The sequence below is a fragment of the Ranitomeya imitator genome, chromosome 2, assembly GCF_032444005.1.
Source record: "Ranitomeya imitator isolate aRanImi1 chromosome 2, aRanImi1.pri, whole genome shotgun sequence".
Classification (NCBI taxonomy): Eukaryota; Metazoa; Chordata; class Amphibia; order Anura; family Dendrobatidae; genus Ranitomeya; species Ranitomeya imitator.
In genome coordinates, this window is record NC_091283.1 from 281,579,773 (window position 1) to 281,593,380 (window position 13,608).

At 44.8% G+C, this 13,608-nt stretch overlaps 1 protein-coding gene across 2 annotated transcripts in view; it reads left to right on the forward strand.

The window, feature by feature from the left end:
* Positions 1–13,608, forward strand: part of LOC138663162 (uncharacterized) — a 92,477-nt gene that overhangs the window by 23,932 nt on the left and 54,937 nt on the right. The window contains exon 2 of one of the 2 annotated variants that reach the window (XM_069749309.1): positions 3,593–3,637. Coding sequence is in view for 1 of the 2 variants with exons in the window: in XM_069749308.1 (XP_069605409.1) it covers positions 12,225–12,263 (39 nt within the window). In the remaining variant the exon portion in view is untranslated. Of the gene's footprint in view, positions 1–3,592; positions 3,638–11,795; positions 12,264–13,608 lie in introns of those variants that run through there. The other variant, XM_069749308.1, reaches the window with a different exon arrangement.

The window sequence follows — 13,608 nt, forward strand, 5'->3', positions numbered from 1 at the left end:
TGTCAGATAGTACTCAGTTTCTTCCTGAAAATGATTGATATCACAAATTCTGTGGTATTATTATCTTCATTTAAGTTGTCTTAAATGAAAAAAACACAAAAGAGAATGAAGCAAAAAGCAAAACATTGATCTTTTCACACAAAACTCCAAAAATGGGCCAGACAAAAGTATTGGCACCCTCAGCCTAATACTTGGTTGCACAACCTTTAGCCAAAATAACTGCGACCAACCGCTTCCGGTAACCATCAATGAGTTTCTTACAATGCTCTGCTGGACTTTAAGACCATTCTTCTTTGGCAAACTGCTCCAGGTCCCTGATATTTGAAGGGTGCCTTCTCCAAACTGCCATTTTTAGATCTCACCACAGGTGTTCTATAGGATTCAGGTCTGGACTCATTGCTGGCCATCTTAGAAGTCTCCAGTGCTTTCTCTCAAACCATTTTCTAGTGCTTTTTGAAGTGTGTTTTGGGTCATTGTCCTGATGGAAGACCCATGACCTCTGAGGGAGACCCAGCTTTCTCACACTGGGCCCTACATTATGCTGCAAAATTTGTTAGTAGTCTTCAGACTTCATAATGCCATGCACACGGTCAAGCAGTCCAGTGCCAGAGGCAGCAAAGCAACCCCAAAACATCAGGGAACCTCCGCCATGTTTGACTGTAGGGACCGTGTTCTTTTCTTTGAATGCCTCTTTTTTTCTCCTGTAAACTCTATGTTGATGCCTTTGCCCAAAAAGCTCTACTTTTGTCTCATCTGACCAGAGATCATTCTTCCAAATCGTTTTAGGCTTTTTCAGGTAAGTTTTGGCAAACTCCAGCCTGGCTTTTTTATGTCTCGAGGTAAGAAGAGGGGTCTTCCTGGGTCACCTACCATACAGTCCCTTTTCATTCAGATGCCGACGGATAGTACGGGTTGACACTGTTGTACCCTCGGACTGCAGGGCAGCTTCAACTTGTTTAGATGTTAGTCGAGGTTCTTTATCCAACATTTGCACAATCTTGCGTTGAAATCTCTTGTCAATTTTTCATTTCCATCCACATCTAGGGAGGTTAGCCACAGTGCCATGGGCTTTAAACTTCTTGATGACCGGTAGACACAGGAACATTCAGGTCTTTGCAGATGGATTTGTAGCCTTGAGATTGCTCATGCTTTCTCACAATTTGGTTTCTCAAGTCCTCAGACAGTTCTTTGGTCTTCTTTCTTTTCTCCATGCGCAATGTGGTACACACAAGGACACAGGACAGAGGTTGAGTCAACTTTAATCCGTCAAATGGCTGCAAGTGTGATTTAGTTATTGCCAACACCTGTTAGGTGCCACAGGTAAGTTACAGGTGCTGTTAATTACACAAATTAGGGAAGCATGACATGATTTTTCGAACAGTGTGAATACTTTTGTCCACCCCCTTTTTTATGTTTGGTGTGGAATTATATCCAATTTGGCTTTAGGACAATTGTTTTTGTGTTTTTTTTTCATTTAAGACAAAGTAAATGAAGATAATAATACCAAAGAATTTGTGTTTTCAATCATTTTCAGGAAGAAACTGAGTATTATCTGAGAGAATTGCAGGGGTGTTAATACTTTTGGCCGTGACTGTAATAATGCACTTCCCAAAGTCCTCCATATATTATAGTGCATCCCCCATAGTCCTCCATATAGTATATTGTCAGCGTGCAAGATTGTATCAAAGGCAAGGATACAACCTTTGACGTATATGAACGTCAAAGGTGACAAGGGGTTAAATTACATTATATACAGCACACACATACTAGACAACACATGCTCATTACATACACATCATACAGACACACATCATACATGTCCTAAGTACACACATGCTATATAACAGATGCACAGCAGGTACACATCATATACACAGAACATGGATGCAGGACAAGTGTATATACACACACCTCAGTATTCTCACAAGATATCTAAACACACAGACACAGCCCCCCCCACACACACACTGCGACACAACCCACACACACGCAGACACACACACAATCCACAGTCAAAACAGAGACACAGCCCACACCGACACACAACAGACAACCCACACATACCACACAGAGACACCTCCTAAACACCACAGACACAATCCACACACAGACAAACACAGACACAACCTACAAACAGAAACAACCCCCACAGACAGCCCACACCACAAGACACAACCCATACACCACAGAGACACAAACTACACACACGCAGATACACATAGACACACACAGACACAACCCACACACCACACAGAAAGACACAACCTACACACAAAGACATAGAGACACAACCCACACACAAGTATCCAACAAATGTGTTAGACCGCACCCAATACTGACACCTTCTCCATGGACATCAGGGCGCTCGTCCACACCAGGGGGTCCGTCCCAGCAAGAGCGTCCAGTATAGTATATCCGGCAACATACCTACTCTATCCATTTGACATTTATGGTCGGCATTTACATATGGTCCTGGTGGCGTTACTCCTCTGCAATTGCACCTGGATTATGGACCTTACATGGACGTGCTATGATATGTGCACTACTATATCCTGAAGAGACATGGAGAGGATTTTTTTTTTTTTTATATACAGCTGGACTATAGCGGTTACGCCGCGGACATGCGCACTGAAGTGCCTATTGGAGACTATGCTGTGCGGCTGCCATGTACGGTCATGCGCAGTGGGGGAGGTTACCCGGACCTGCGCAGTACTGGGCGTTGGGAATATAGCACTCATAAGTGGACTCCGTTGATGCACACAGAAGCCCTGGAGTGGGATGTTGGTGGGCGGATCTGCCGTTAGGACATGCGCAATGGTGGTGGGACCCGTGAGTGTGCGGGGATGGCAGTACAAGAGATGTGGTGCACTCCGCATGGAAAAAAGGTGCAGGCTGAACACAAAGTCACAGTGTCCCTCCTCACTACGGGATATACGGTATTATTGTTATTATCCTTTTTTTGTCTTTTTCGTTTTATTGAAATTCTGGGATGTTTTTTCCTTTTTTTTTCTCTAATTTTTTTCTTCATTTTTCTTCATTATTCTCTCTTTTTCTTTTTCTTATTTTTTTTCCGGCGTATTTTTTCCTATATAACTACTTAGAGGCTACCCGTCCCTTTAATCCTTAATCTTTTATTTTTATTTTTACTATTAGGGGAATTTTCCCCCCTTTTTTTTTCTCCTTCCCGCCCATCTCCTGGGTTTCAGACATTTCCCCTGGGGTGTTCAATTTCAGCTCCACACAGAGATCACATGGCGTTGCTCCAGGCACATCCTCCCCTCAGACAGACTACACAGATTCATAGATCCCCCTGTGGCCAGACTGCTTGTTTACATAGGACCAGGTCTTATTGCGCAGACTCCTAGTAACACTTCCAGCACTGTGCTAGGGGCACTGTACTGGGCACGCCTTCAGCTTAAAATGCTGGTGGCTTTCACTACTCTACACTGCATCACCAGTGTGACGGACCCTTGCAGACTTCGGTAATTACCTGAATTTCTAATGGGAATCACTTAGACTCTTATTAATCCGCAATTCTCTCACCGCAGAGGTACACATGTGGGATACTTATAAGTTTCTTTTCTTCTCACAGCCTACTCCAGACTGCTTCTGCACCTTTTCTACCCTCCATTAGAAGGTCAGTGTCACATGTGATATTAGAGACTCTGAATAGGGGTTAATGTTGCTCCAGGATCCGGCAGATTGTGGACTATTTTTGCTTTTTTTCCTGCATATGTTTTTTTCTGCAGATTTCTTGCATGTTTATGCTGAAGCTAGGGTCTGTAGTATAACGGCCACGGTTTCCTTTTTTGCTCCTTCCTGTATATTGGACTAGTGACTTCAGGGGTTAATACAATGATAGGAATTGGGCTCTTGGGTGTTTGTGTATGTGTGTATATATGTGTGTATGTGTACATGTGTGTGTATATATATATATGGATAGATATGTGTTAATAATGCATGCAGGGCATACCTAGGCAGCCCTTCTCATACTCCTCTTGCTTCTCCTGTTTCTACAATATTTATGTTCATATGGATTCCCTACATTACCCCTGTACTTAGCGGTTCTAGTTAATATTGTTTTGTATATATTAGGTTGTAAATATAAATATATTATATGTACTAGATCCTTGTTTTAGGTGAATGTTATTGTGTTAATATATTGTTTACTGTATATTCATGTCACAGATACATGTACAGCACATCTATATCATGTACTTACACTGTATGTTTGTTTTTCAGTGTGGTTTTGACAAAGACCAGCCTTGGTCGAAACGTTAACCGTAACTTAAAGTATCCGTCATTTTCTCTGAACACTAATAAGCATTTGGTGATGCCTGTACTAATAATAAAAAATACAACTTTCACGTAAAAACCTGCAAGTCTTGAGTGTGCGGCTGTTTTTTCTATAGACAGTGTGCGGGGATGGGCGCTGCATGTCAGGTACGGTGCGGTCACATGTGGCCGGCGCTGTTTTCTGATTGAGCAGAGCTTACCCTGGGCACACCTATGGAGCCATGGCAACCACCGATGCATGTCTTCTATTGGATGGGGTGGTATGTTTACATCTATGTAGCCGGGAGTGTTTATATGTGATCTATGGAGTGTTTAATGATATGGAGAGTGATCAAGGGGGATTTTCCTGTGTATGGGGAGGTTGGTTACGGGTTGTTTCGCATTGTATACTGTTTTTATTGTTTTGTATAATGTTTGTAATATTGTTGTTTTTTCTGTGATGTCAGGGCACTCCCATTGGTTGTGGGTTAACCATGTGGGTGTGTCTAATGGTATAAAATGGTGGTTGAATTGGGATTGTACTGTGCTTGAAAAAGGTCCACGGACCGAAACTTCGCCGCAGGAGGCAGAATAAAGAAAGTTACTGTCTGTCACTTCCTGGTGTGGCGCTGTCCTTTTTATACTTCGATTGACAACCCACACACAGACACGCAACCCACACACAGACACGCAACCACACACAGACATATACACGTAACCAACACTGACACATAGACATGCAACCCACACTGACACAGACACGCAACCCACACAGAGACACACACAAGCAGACACAGACACGCAACACACACACATGCAACCCACAATGACGCAAGCAGACACACACAGAGATGCAAGCCACAGACAGACAACACACAGACACACACATAGACACAACCCACACAGAAAGAGACACAATACACACACAGACATGCAATCCACACAGACATGCAATCCACACACAGACACGCAACCCACACACAGACACAACCGACACACCACACAGAAATACACAACCTACACACAAACAACCCACACAGACACGCAACCCACACAGACACGCAAGCAGACACAGACACTGAACCCTGTCCTTTTTGGAAGTGCATTGAACAGCAAGGTGGATTGCTGCTGAGGGGAAAAAAATCTTTAAATCTTCAGCATAGCGAGTGTGAACGAGCTGAGTGTGACCGGAGCGTAAGTGTGAACGGCGGTAAGTTTGACTTGTGATTCAGTGACTTTGGAATCAGGGAGTTTGCTAGGGAGAAATTACTGAATTGCTGTCTGTATTTCATTAATACTTTGTATTTCTTTTTACTTAACGTTTCTGTCTGGTGCAATCCCCATTAGGAAATGTGCTCCACTATTGTTAATGCCATCCAGTGCACATCCTGCCACATGTATGCAGTCCTTGATCAGCCGGTCGAGGGTGCATACTGCTGTGCGAGATGTGAGCACGTTGTGCATTTGGAAGCCCAGATTCTGGATCTAAATGTGCAGCTGGCAGCACTGAGATCCATAGACAATATGGAAAGGAGTCTTCTGCTCACTGAGCAGATGCTCAATGGGATAGATAGGGGGGATGGTAGGATGGAGCTGCAGGAAAGTGAGGCAGCAAGCTGGGTGACAGTTAGAAAGTCGGGTAAAGGGAAGAGTGCCAGGGACGCTAGTCCTGATCTGGCAGACCCCAATAAGTTTGCTAAGTTGGCAGATGACGGGGGTGCCAGTACAGGGGTAGCACTGCTGCAGCCAGGCATGTCCTCTGAAAGCCGGAGGAATGACTGCTCCAGTAAGGAGGGAAATAGGCGAGCAGGGCAGGCCAGACAGGTGCTGGTAGTGGGGGACTCAATTATTAGGGGAACAGATAGGGCAATCTGTCACAAAGACAGGGATCGTTGGAACGGTGTGCTGCCTACCTGGCGCTAGAGTCCGACACATCACTGATCAGGTGGACAGATTACTGGGAGGGGCTGGTGAGGACCCAGCGGTCATGGTGCACATTGGCCCAAATGACAAAGTTAGAGGTAGGTGGAAGGTCCTTAAAGATGATTTCAGGGAATTAGGCTGAATGCTGAAAGCAAGGAGCTCCAACGTGGTATTTTCCAAAATACTGCCTGTACCACGTGCCACACCAGAGAGGCAACTGGAGATTAGGGAGGTTAATAAGTGGCTCCAGAATTGGTGTAGGAAGGAGGGGTTTGGGTTCCTGCAGAACTGGACTGACTTCTCAGTTGGTTACAGGCTCTACGCTAGGGACGGGCTGCACCTCAATGGGGAAGGTGCAGCTTTGCTGGGGAGAAAATGGCTAGAAGGTTGGAGGAGTGTTTAGGGAATCGGGGGAGGGTATTCAATTTATAGGAGGGGAAGATAGTGCAGATAGAGACCTGGGCACAAATAAGGAAGTTGGGGGTGGTGGTGGCAGGGGGGGTGGGGATAGAACAGTTAATTATTTAAGAAAGAATAGAGGTACAGAGAGGAACATCAAGTGCATGTATACTAATGCCAGAAGCCTCACCAACAAAATGAGCGAATTAGAACTAATGTTGTTGGAGCATAATTATGACATGGTGAGGATATCTGAAACATGGCTGGATGAGAGCCATGACTGGGCTGTTAACTTGCAGGGCTATAGCCTGTTCAGAAATGACCGTACAGATAAGCGAGGGGGAGGGGTGTGTCTATATGTAAAATCATCCTTAAAACCCATCCTGCGTGATAATATGGGTGAATTTAATGAAAATGTAGAGTCCCTGTGGGTGGAGATAAGGGGAGGGGGAAAAAATAATAAATTACTGATAGGGGTTTGTTATAAATCTCCAAAAATAATGGAAGCAATGGAGAATATCATCATAAAGCAAACAGATGAAGCTGCAACTCAAGGAGAAGTCATTATTATGGGGGACTTCAACTACCCTGAAATAGATTGGGGAACAGAAACCTGCAGTTCCAGCAAAGGTAATCGGTTTTTGACAACTATGAGAGACAATTACCTTTCACAACTGGTTCAGGACCCAACAAGAAGCGGGGCACTGCTAGACCTAATATTAACCAAGAGGCCAGACTGCATAGCAAATATAAGGGTTGGGGGTTACTTGGGAAATAGCGATCACAAAATACTAAGTTTTCATGTATCCTTAATAAGATGTGTAGTAGAGGGGTTACAAGGACACTAAACTTCAGGAGGGCAAATTTCCAACGGATGAGAGATGATCTTCGTGCAATTAACTGCGACGATATCCTGAGACATAAAAATACACAAAGAAAATGGGAGACGTTTATTAGCATCCTGGATAGGACCTGTGCACAGTATATACCGTATGGGAATAAACATACTAGAAATAGGAGGAAACCAATATGGCTAAATAGAGCTGTAATGGGCGCAATAAGTGACAAAAAGAAAGCATTTAGAGAATTAAAAGAAGTAGGTAGTGATGAGGCATTAAATAAATACAGAAAATTAAATTCTGTAAAAAGCAAATCAAGGCAGCAAAGATTGAGACAGAGAGACTCATTGCCAGAGAGAGTAAAAATAATCCCAAATATTCTTTAACTACATAAATAGTAAGAAACTAAAAAATAGTCTGGGTGAAATGGTGGATGAGGATGAGGAAAAAGCCAATATGCTAAATGACTTTTTTTCATCAGTATTTACACAAGAAAATTCCATGGCAGACAATATGATCAGTGATAACAGAAATTCCCCATTAAGTGTTACCTGCTTAACCCAGCAGGAAGTGCGGCGGCGTCTAAAAATCACTAAAATTGACAAATCTCTGGGCCCGGATGGGATACACCCCCGAGTACTGCAGGAATTAAGTACAGTTATTGATAGACCATTATTTTTAATCTTTAAAGACTCTATAATAACAGGGTCTATTCCACAGGACTGGCATATAGCAACTGTGGTGCCAATATTCAAAAAGGGAACAAAAAATGAACTCGGTAATTATAGGCCAGTAAGCTTCACCTCTACTGTGGGTAAAATCCTGGAGGGTTTTCTAAGGGACGCTATACTGGAGTATCTGAAGAGGAATAACCTCATGACCCAGTATCAGCACGGGTTTACAAGGGACCATTCCTGTCAGACTAATCTCATCATCTTCTATGAAGAGGTAAGTTCCGGACTGGACCAAGGGAACCCAGTGGACGTAGTGTATATGGACTTTTCAAAAGCTTTTGATACGGTGCCACACAAAAGGTTGATATATAAAATGAGAATAATGGGGATAGGGGAAAATATGTGTAAGTGGGTTGAGAGCTGGCTCATAAGAAACAAAGGGTGGTTATTAATGGAGCACACTCGGACTGGGACACGGTTAGCAGTGGGGTACCATAGGGGTCAGTATTGGGCCCTCTTCTTTTTAACATATTTATTAATGACCTTGTAGGGGGCATTCAGAGTAGAATTTCAATATTTGCAGATGACACTAAACTCTGCAGGGTAATCAATACAGAGGAGGACAATTTTATAAATTGCAAATAAATATAAATATAAATGGCAAATGAGCTTTAATGGGGATAAATGTAAGGTCATGCACTTGGGTAGAAGTAATAAGATGTATAACTATGTGCTTAATTTTAAAACTCTGGGCAAAACCGTCAATGAAAAAGACCTGGGAGTATGGGTGGGTGACAAACTCATATTCAGTGACCAGTGTCAGGCAGCTGCTACACAGGCAAATAAAATAATGGGATGCATTAAAAGAGGCATAGATGCTCATGAGGAGAACATAATTTTACCTCTATACAAGTCACTAGTTCGACCACACTTCGAATACTGTGCACAGTTCTGGTTTCCAGTGTATAAGAAAGACATAGCTGAACCGGATTGGGTGCAGAGAAGAGCGACCAAGGTTATTAGAGGACTGGGGGGGTCTGCAATACCAAGATAGGTTATTACACTTGGGGCTATTTAGTTTGGAAAAGCGAAAGCTAAGGGGTGATCTTATTTTAATGTATAAATATATGAGGGGACAGTACAAAGACCTTTCTGATGATCTTTTTAATCATAGACCTGAGACAGGGACAAGGGGGCATCCTCTAAGTCTGGAGGAAAGAAGGTTCAGGAATAATAACAGACGCAGATTCTTTACTGTAAGAGCAGTGAGACTATGGAACTCTCTGCCGTATGATGTTGTAATGAGTGATTGATTACTAAAATTTAAGAGGGGACTGGATACCTTTCTTGAAAAGTATAATGTTACAGGGTATATATACTAGATTCCTTGATAGGGTGTTGATCCAGGGAACTAGTCTGATTGCGGTATGTGGAGTCGGGAAGGAATTTTTTTCCCCAATGTGGAGCTTACTCTTTGCCACATGTTTTTTTTTTTTGCCTTCCTCTGGATCAACATGTTAGGGCATGTTAGGTTAGGCTATGGGTTGAACTAGATGGACTTAAAGTCTTCCTTCAACCTTAATAACTATGTTACTATGTATAATGGGGATTACGACTGACAGGTGTTTGCATATAGCCCTAGGGTGGACCCCTAGAGTCCATTCCCCTGGTGGGCCCCAGACACCCAAGTCCGACCCTGAATGAGGGCTTTTCTTGGAATTGTGAGATATTACCGGCGGTGTATCCCAAGTTTCACCATAATTGCCACGCCATTAACGGATCTCCTTAAGGGCACCAAGTCAGTGATGGTGAAATGGACAAGGTCGTTCTGCCGAATCTCTATTTGGTGTCTGAAGGTGCCAAAACCCCCGGATTTGGGAAGAGGGGATGGGGATATGTGACAGGGTCACTGGCACTGTATGTGAGGGGAGACATCTGTCGCAAAGTTTGCTTTCTTCCGTGATCTAAAAACCCATAAGTTTCTCTCCAGCATGCTATGTGCTGAAGGAGTTAATCAGCCATGATAAATTTTTAGGTGAGTAGGTTAGAGATGGGCGGAGTGCTATAGATAAGCCCCTGATGTATCCTGAAAGATGAGAAAAAGAGGTTAGATTATACTCACCCAGGGGCGGTCTCGCTGTGGTCCAGTCCGATGGGTGTTGCGGTCCGGTCCGGGGCCTCCCATTTTCTTACGATGACGTCCTCTTCTTGTCTTCACGATGCGGCTCCTGTTGAGGGCAGAGCAAAGTACTGCAGTGCGCAGAAGCCGGGAAAGGTCACAGAGGCCCAGGGTCTGTGCACTGCAGTACGTTGCTCTGCCCTCAACAGGGCAGACAAAGTAGGCCTGTGCCGGAGCCACAGCAGGAAGACAACAAGAAGACATCATCGTAAGAAGATGGGAGGCCCCGGACCGCGACGCCGATCGGACTGCCCGCCCAGGTGCGTATAATCTAACCTCTTTGGCTGCCGTCACACTAGCAGTATTTGGTCAGTATTTTACATCAGTATTTGTAGCCAAAACCAGGAGTGGGTGATAAATGCAGAAGTGGTTCACATGTTTCTATTATACTTTTCCTCTATTTGTTCCACTCCTGGTTTTGGCTTACAAATACTGATGTAAAATACTGACCAAATACTGCGAGTGTGACGGCAGCCTTTTTCTCATCTTTCAGGATACATCGGGGGGGGGGGGGGGGCTTATCTACAGCATTCCAGAATGCTATAGATAAGCCCCTGATGCCGGTGGGATTAGCTCACCTTCGATTTTGGGAGTGACAGGTTCCCTTTAAGGGGTTATAGAGCCCTGTGTGTGAGTCACTGCTGCTGACTTATTACACTATTATTTTACATATATCTGGATCTGCCTCAGAGTTATATTATTACTTTCCAACTGTAGATCAGCAGGAACTATAGAAATAAAGGAAAGGTAGAAATCCTCCTCCTGTTATTAGCCAAAGACCTCAGTGCCTCTGCTCATCCTGCAGCTGCTGGACATCCACCACTGTCCATAGTCTGTGACTGCAGGTTGTGATAGATCACAGATCATGTGTGCCCTCACTACACTGAGCAGCCAATCACAGATCATGTGTGCCCTCACTACACTGAGGGCCAATCACAGATCATGTGTGCCCTCACTACACTGAGCAGCCAATCACAGATCATGTGTGCCCTCACTACACTGAGGGCCAATCACAGATCATGTGTGCCCTCACTACACTGAGCAGCCAATCACAGATCTTGTGTGCCCTCACTACACTGAGCAGCCAATCACAGATCTTGTGTGCCCTCACTACACTGAGCAGCCAATCACAGATCATGTGTGCCCCCACTACACTGAGCAGCCAATCACAGATCATGTGTGCCCTCACTACAGTGAGCAGCCAATCACAGATCATGTGTGCCCTCACTACACTGAGCAGCCAATCACAGATCATGTGTGCCCTCACTACAGTGAGCAGCCAATCACAGATCATGTGTGCCATCACTACAGTGAGCAGCCAATCACAGATCATATGTGCCCTCACTACACTGAGCAGCCAATCACAGGAAATGGAGGAGCTCAGTCACAACAGAGCATTGCCAATCATTCCCCAGTTGTACACACTGCTCTAACTATCCTCCTCCTCCTCCTCCTCCCCCCAGTCAGGAGGAAGGAAACTAAGCAAACAGCAGGGGAAAAAAAAAGTTGGTCTCAGCTCCCAATCATTTACATCTTTGTGTCGGATCCTTCATGAAGGACACATCACTACTGGTAGCTTCGGGGATATAAGCCCGGGAAAGCATGCTCCAGCATGTTTAGCACTGAAAGAGTTACTGAGCATTCAAAGGACAGGTTTTAAGAGAAGTCAAAAGAGATGGGTGGGAATGACTGCTCACATATCCGCCCTGGGGATGTGGTTTGGCAGAAAGAAAGGAAACCAAGTGTCTCATTGACTCCTTCAGGGTCTGTGACTGGAGGTGTGGAGGCCTCCATTGTGTGAGTGGCGGACCGGCACCACCATATGGACCGGTTCTGTTCTGTTTGTCCTCACTCTGCTCTGGAGAAGGATGTCTTCTGTTGTTTGCTTATGCTGAAGCAGGTTATGGAGTCTAAGAAACCGGACTGGACATTTCTATGAGAACAACTTCCTGTGCCGACCTCAGCCGCAGCTCGGTGAGTAAAACTCTACAGTGTATATATATATATATAATGGGACTGACTACTGGTCAGGGACACGACCCCTTGTAATGTCCGTGTCCTGCACTTCGTTCTCCCCTCACAGTTATGGAGCTGCTCTGTGTCTGTCTGTCTAACGAAATCAATTATTAACCTTACATAAGTTAGTTCACATGTGGTGTGGCAAGATGGCGTCTACATCCTGGAACTAAGCCCTGGAATCCTTGAAATGTGACTTGGATACACTGGAGATCATATATGGAACAGACCTAGCAGGGACCCTCATAACACAGACTGATACAATGGTGCAGAGAAGCCCCCTCTCCCTGCTACATGATTACTTGTGCATAATAATAAGGGTTCATACCCATGTGTGTGAAGAAAGTTCAGATGTCAGGACCGAAAAAATGGACAAGTGTCATGCGAGTGCTGTACGATTTCTTTTTTTTTTTATATATATATGTGTGTGTGTGTGTATATATATTTATTTATTGTGGTGAAGTTTCAAGTGTTCAACCCCACAGGTTTGAACAGATGGGGGGGGGGGGAATATGTGGTGTAGTGACCTCTGTTACAGGTAGGGGGCGCAGTATGGGCTTCCCGGAGTGCGCATGGAGGCGTATGGAGGCCATAGGAATGCACGGCAATCGCAGATATAAGTGGGGTGATGAGTCAAAGGCCGGCATTATTGTGAATGGCCGGTATGTGTGTCGCAGAAGAAGACACTCTGCACTGTCAGCCTGAAGTAAGGATGTTCTGGGACCTTTAGTCCTACAAGTAAATTGTGTTGTTTAACTAGGGAGGCTGGCAGGGCTAGTTCTGAGATGGGCGGGTCAAACTAGCTACACACACTCCCATCTAGGGGAGTGGTTACAACCATATAATGTGACTGAGGTCTGGTCACAAGGGCTCTGAGTGTGGACCTGAATGATCTGTGCTGGAAGGTCCTGAAGAGCCCATGTGTTGGGAGTGTCATCTCGCTGAAGAGCACATGGCGGGGCTCTGGACCTGGCACATGCCAGTGTGTGGAACAATCTGATAACTCGTGGGTAATACTGACCAGGGTCAGTGAAAACGTCTGAAGGATACCTCTGTGGAGGAGAGGAATCCGAGAACCTGTGCGGCACCAACTGGTAACGGAAAGGGGTCCGTGTTATGCTGAACGTGGTCAGAGGAGAGAGACATTGTGTATGGGGCACCTCTGAGGCCAAGAGGTGTCCAGGAACCTGTGAAGGTCGCCAACAGGTAATGGACGAGGTCCGTGTGTCATACTGACCGGGGTCAGTGAGGAACTGTGGTAAAGCTGAATATGTGCAGACGGTGTTCAAGCTGTTAACACGTT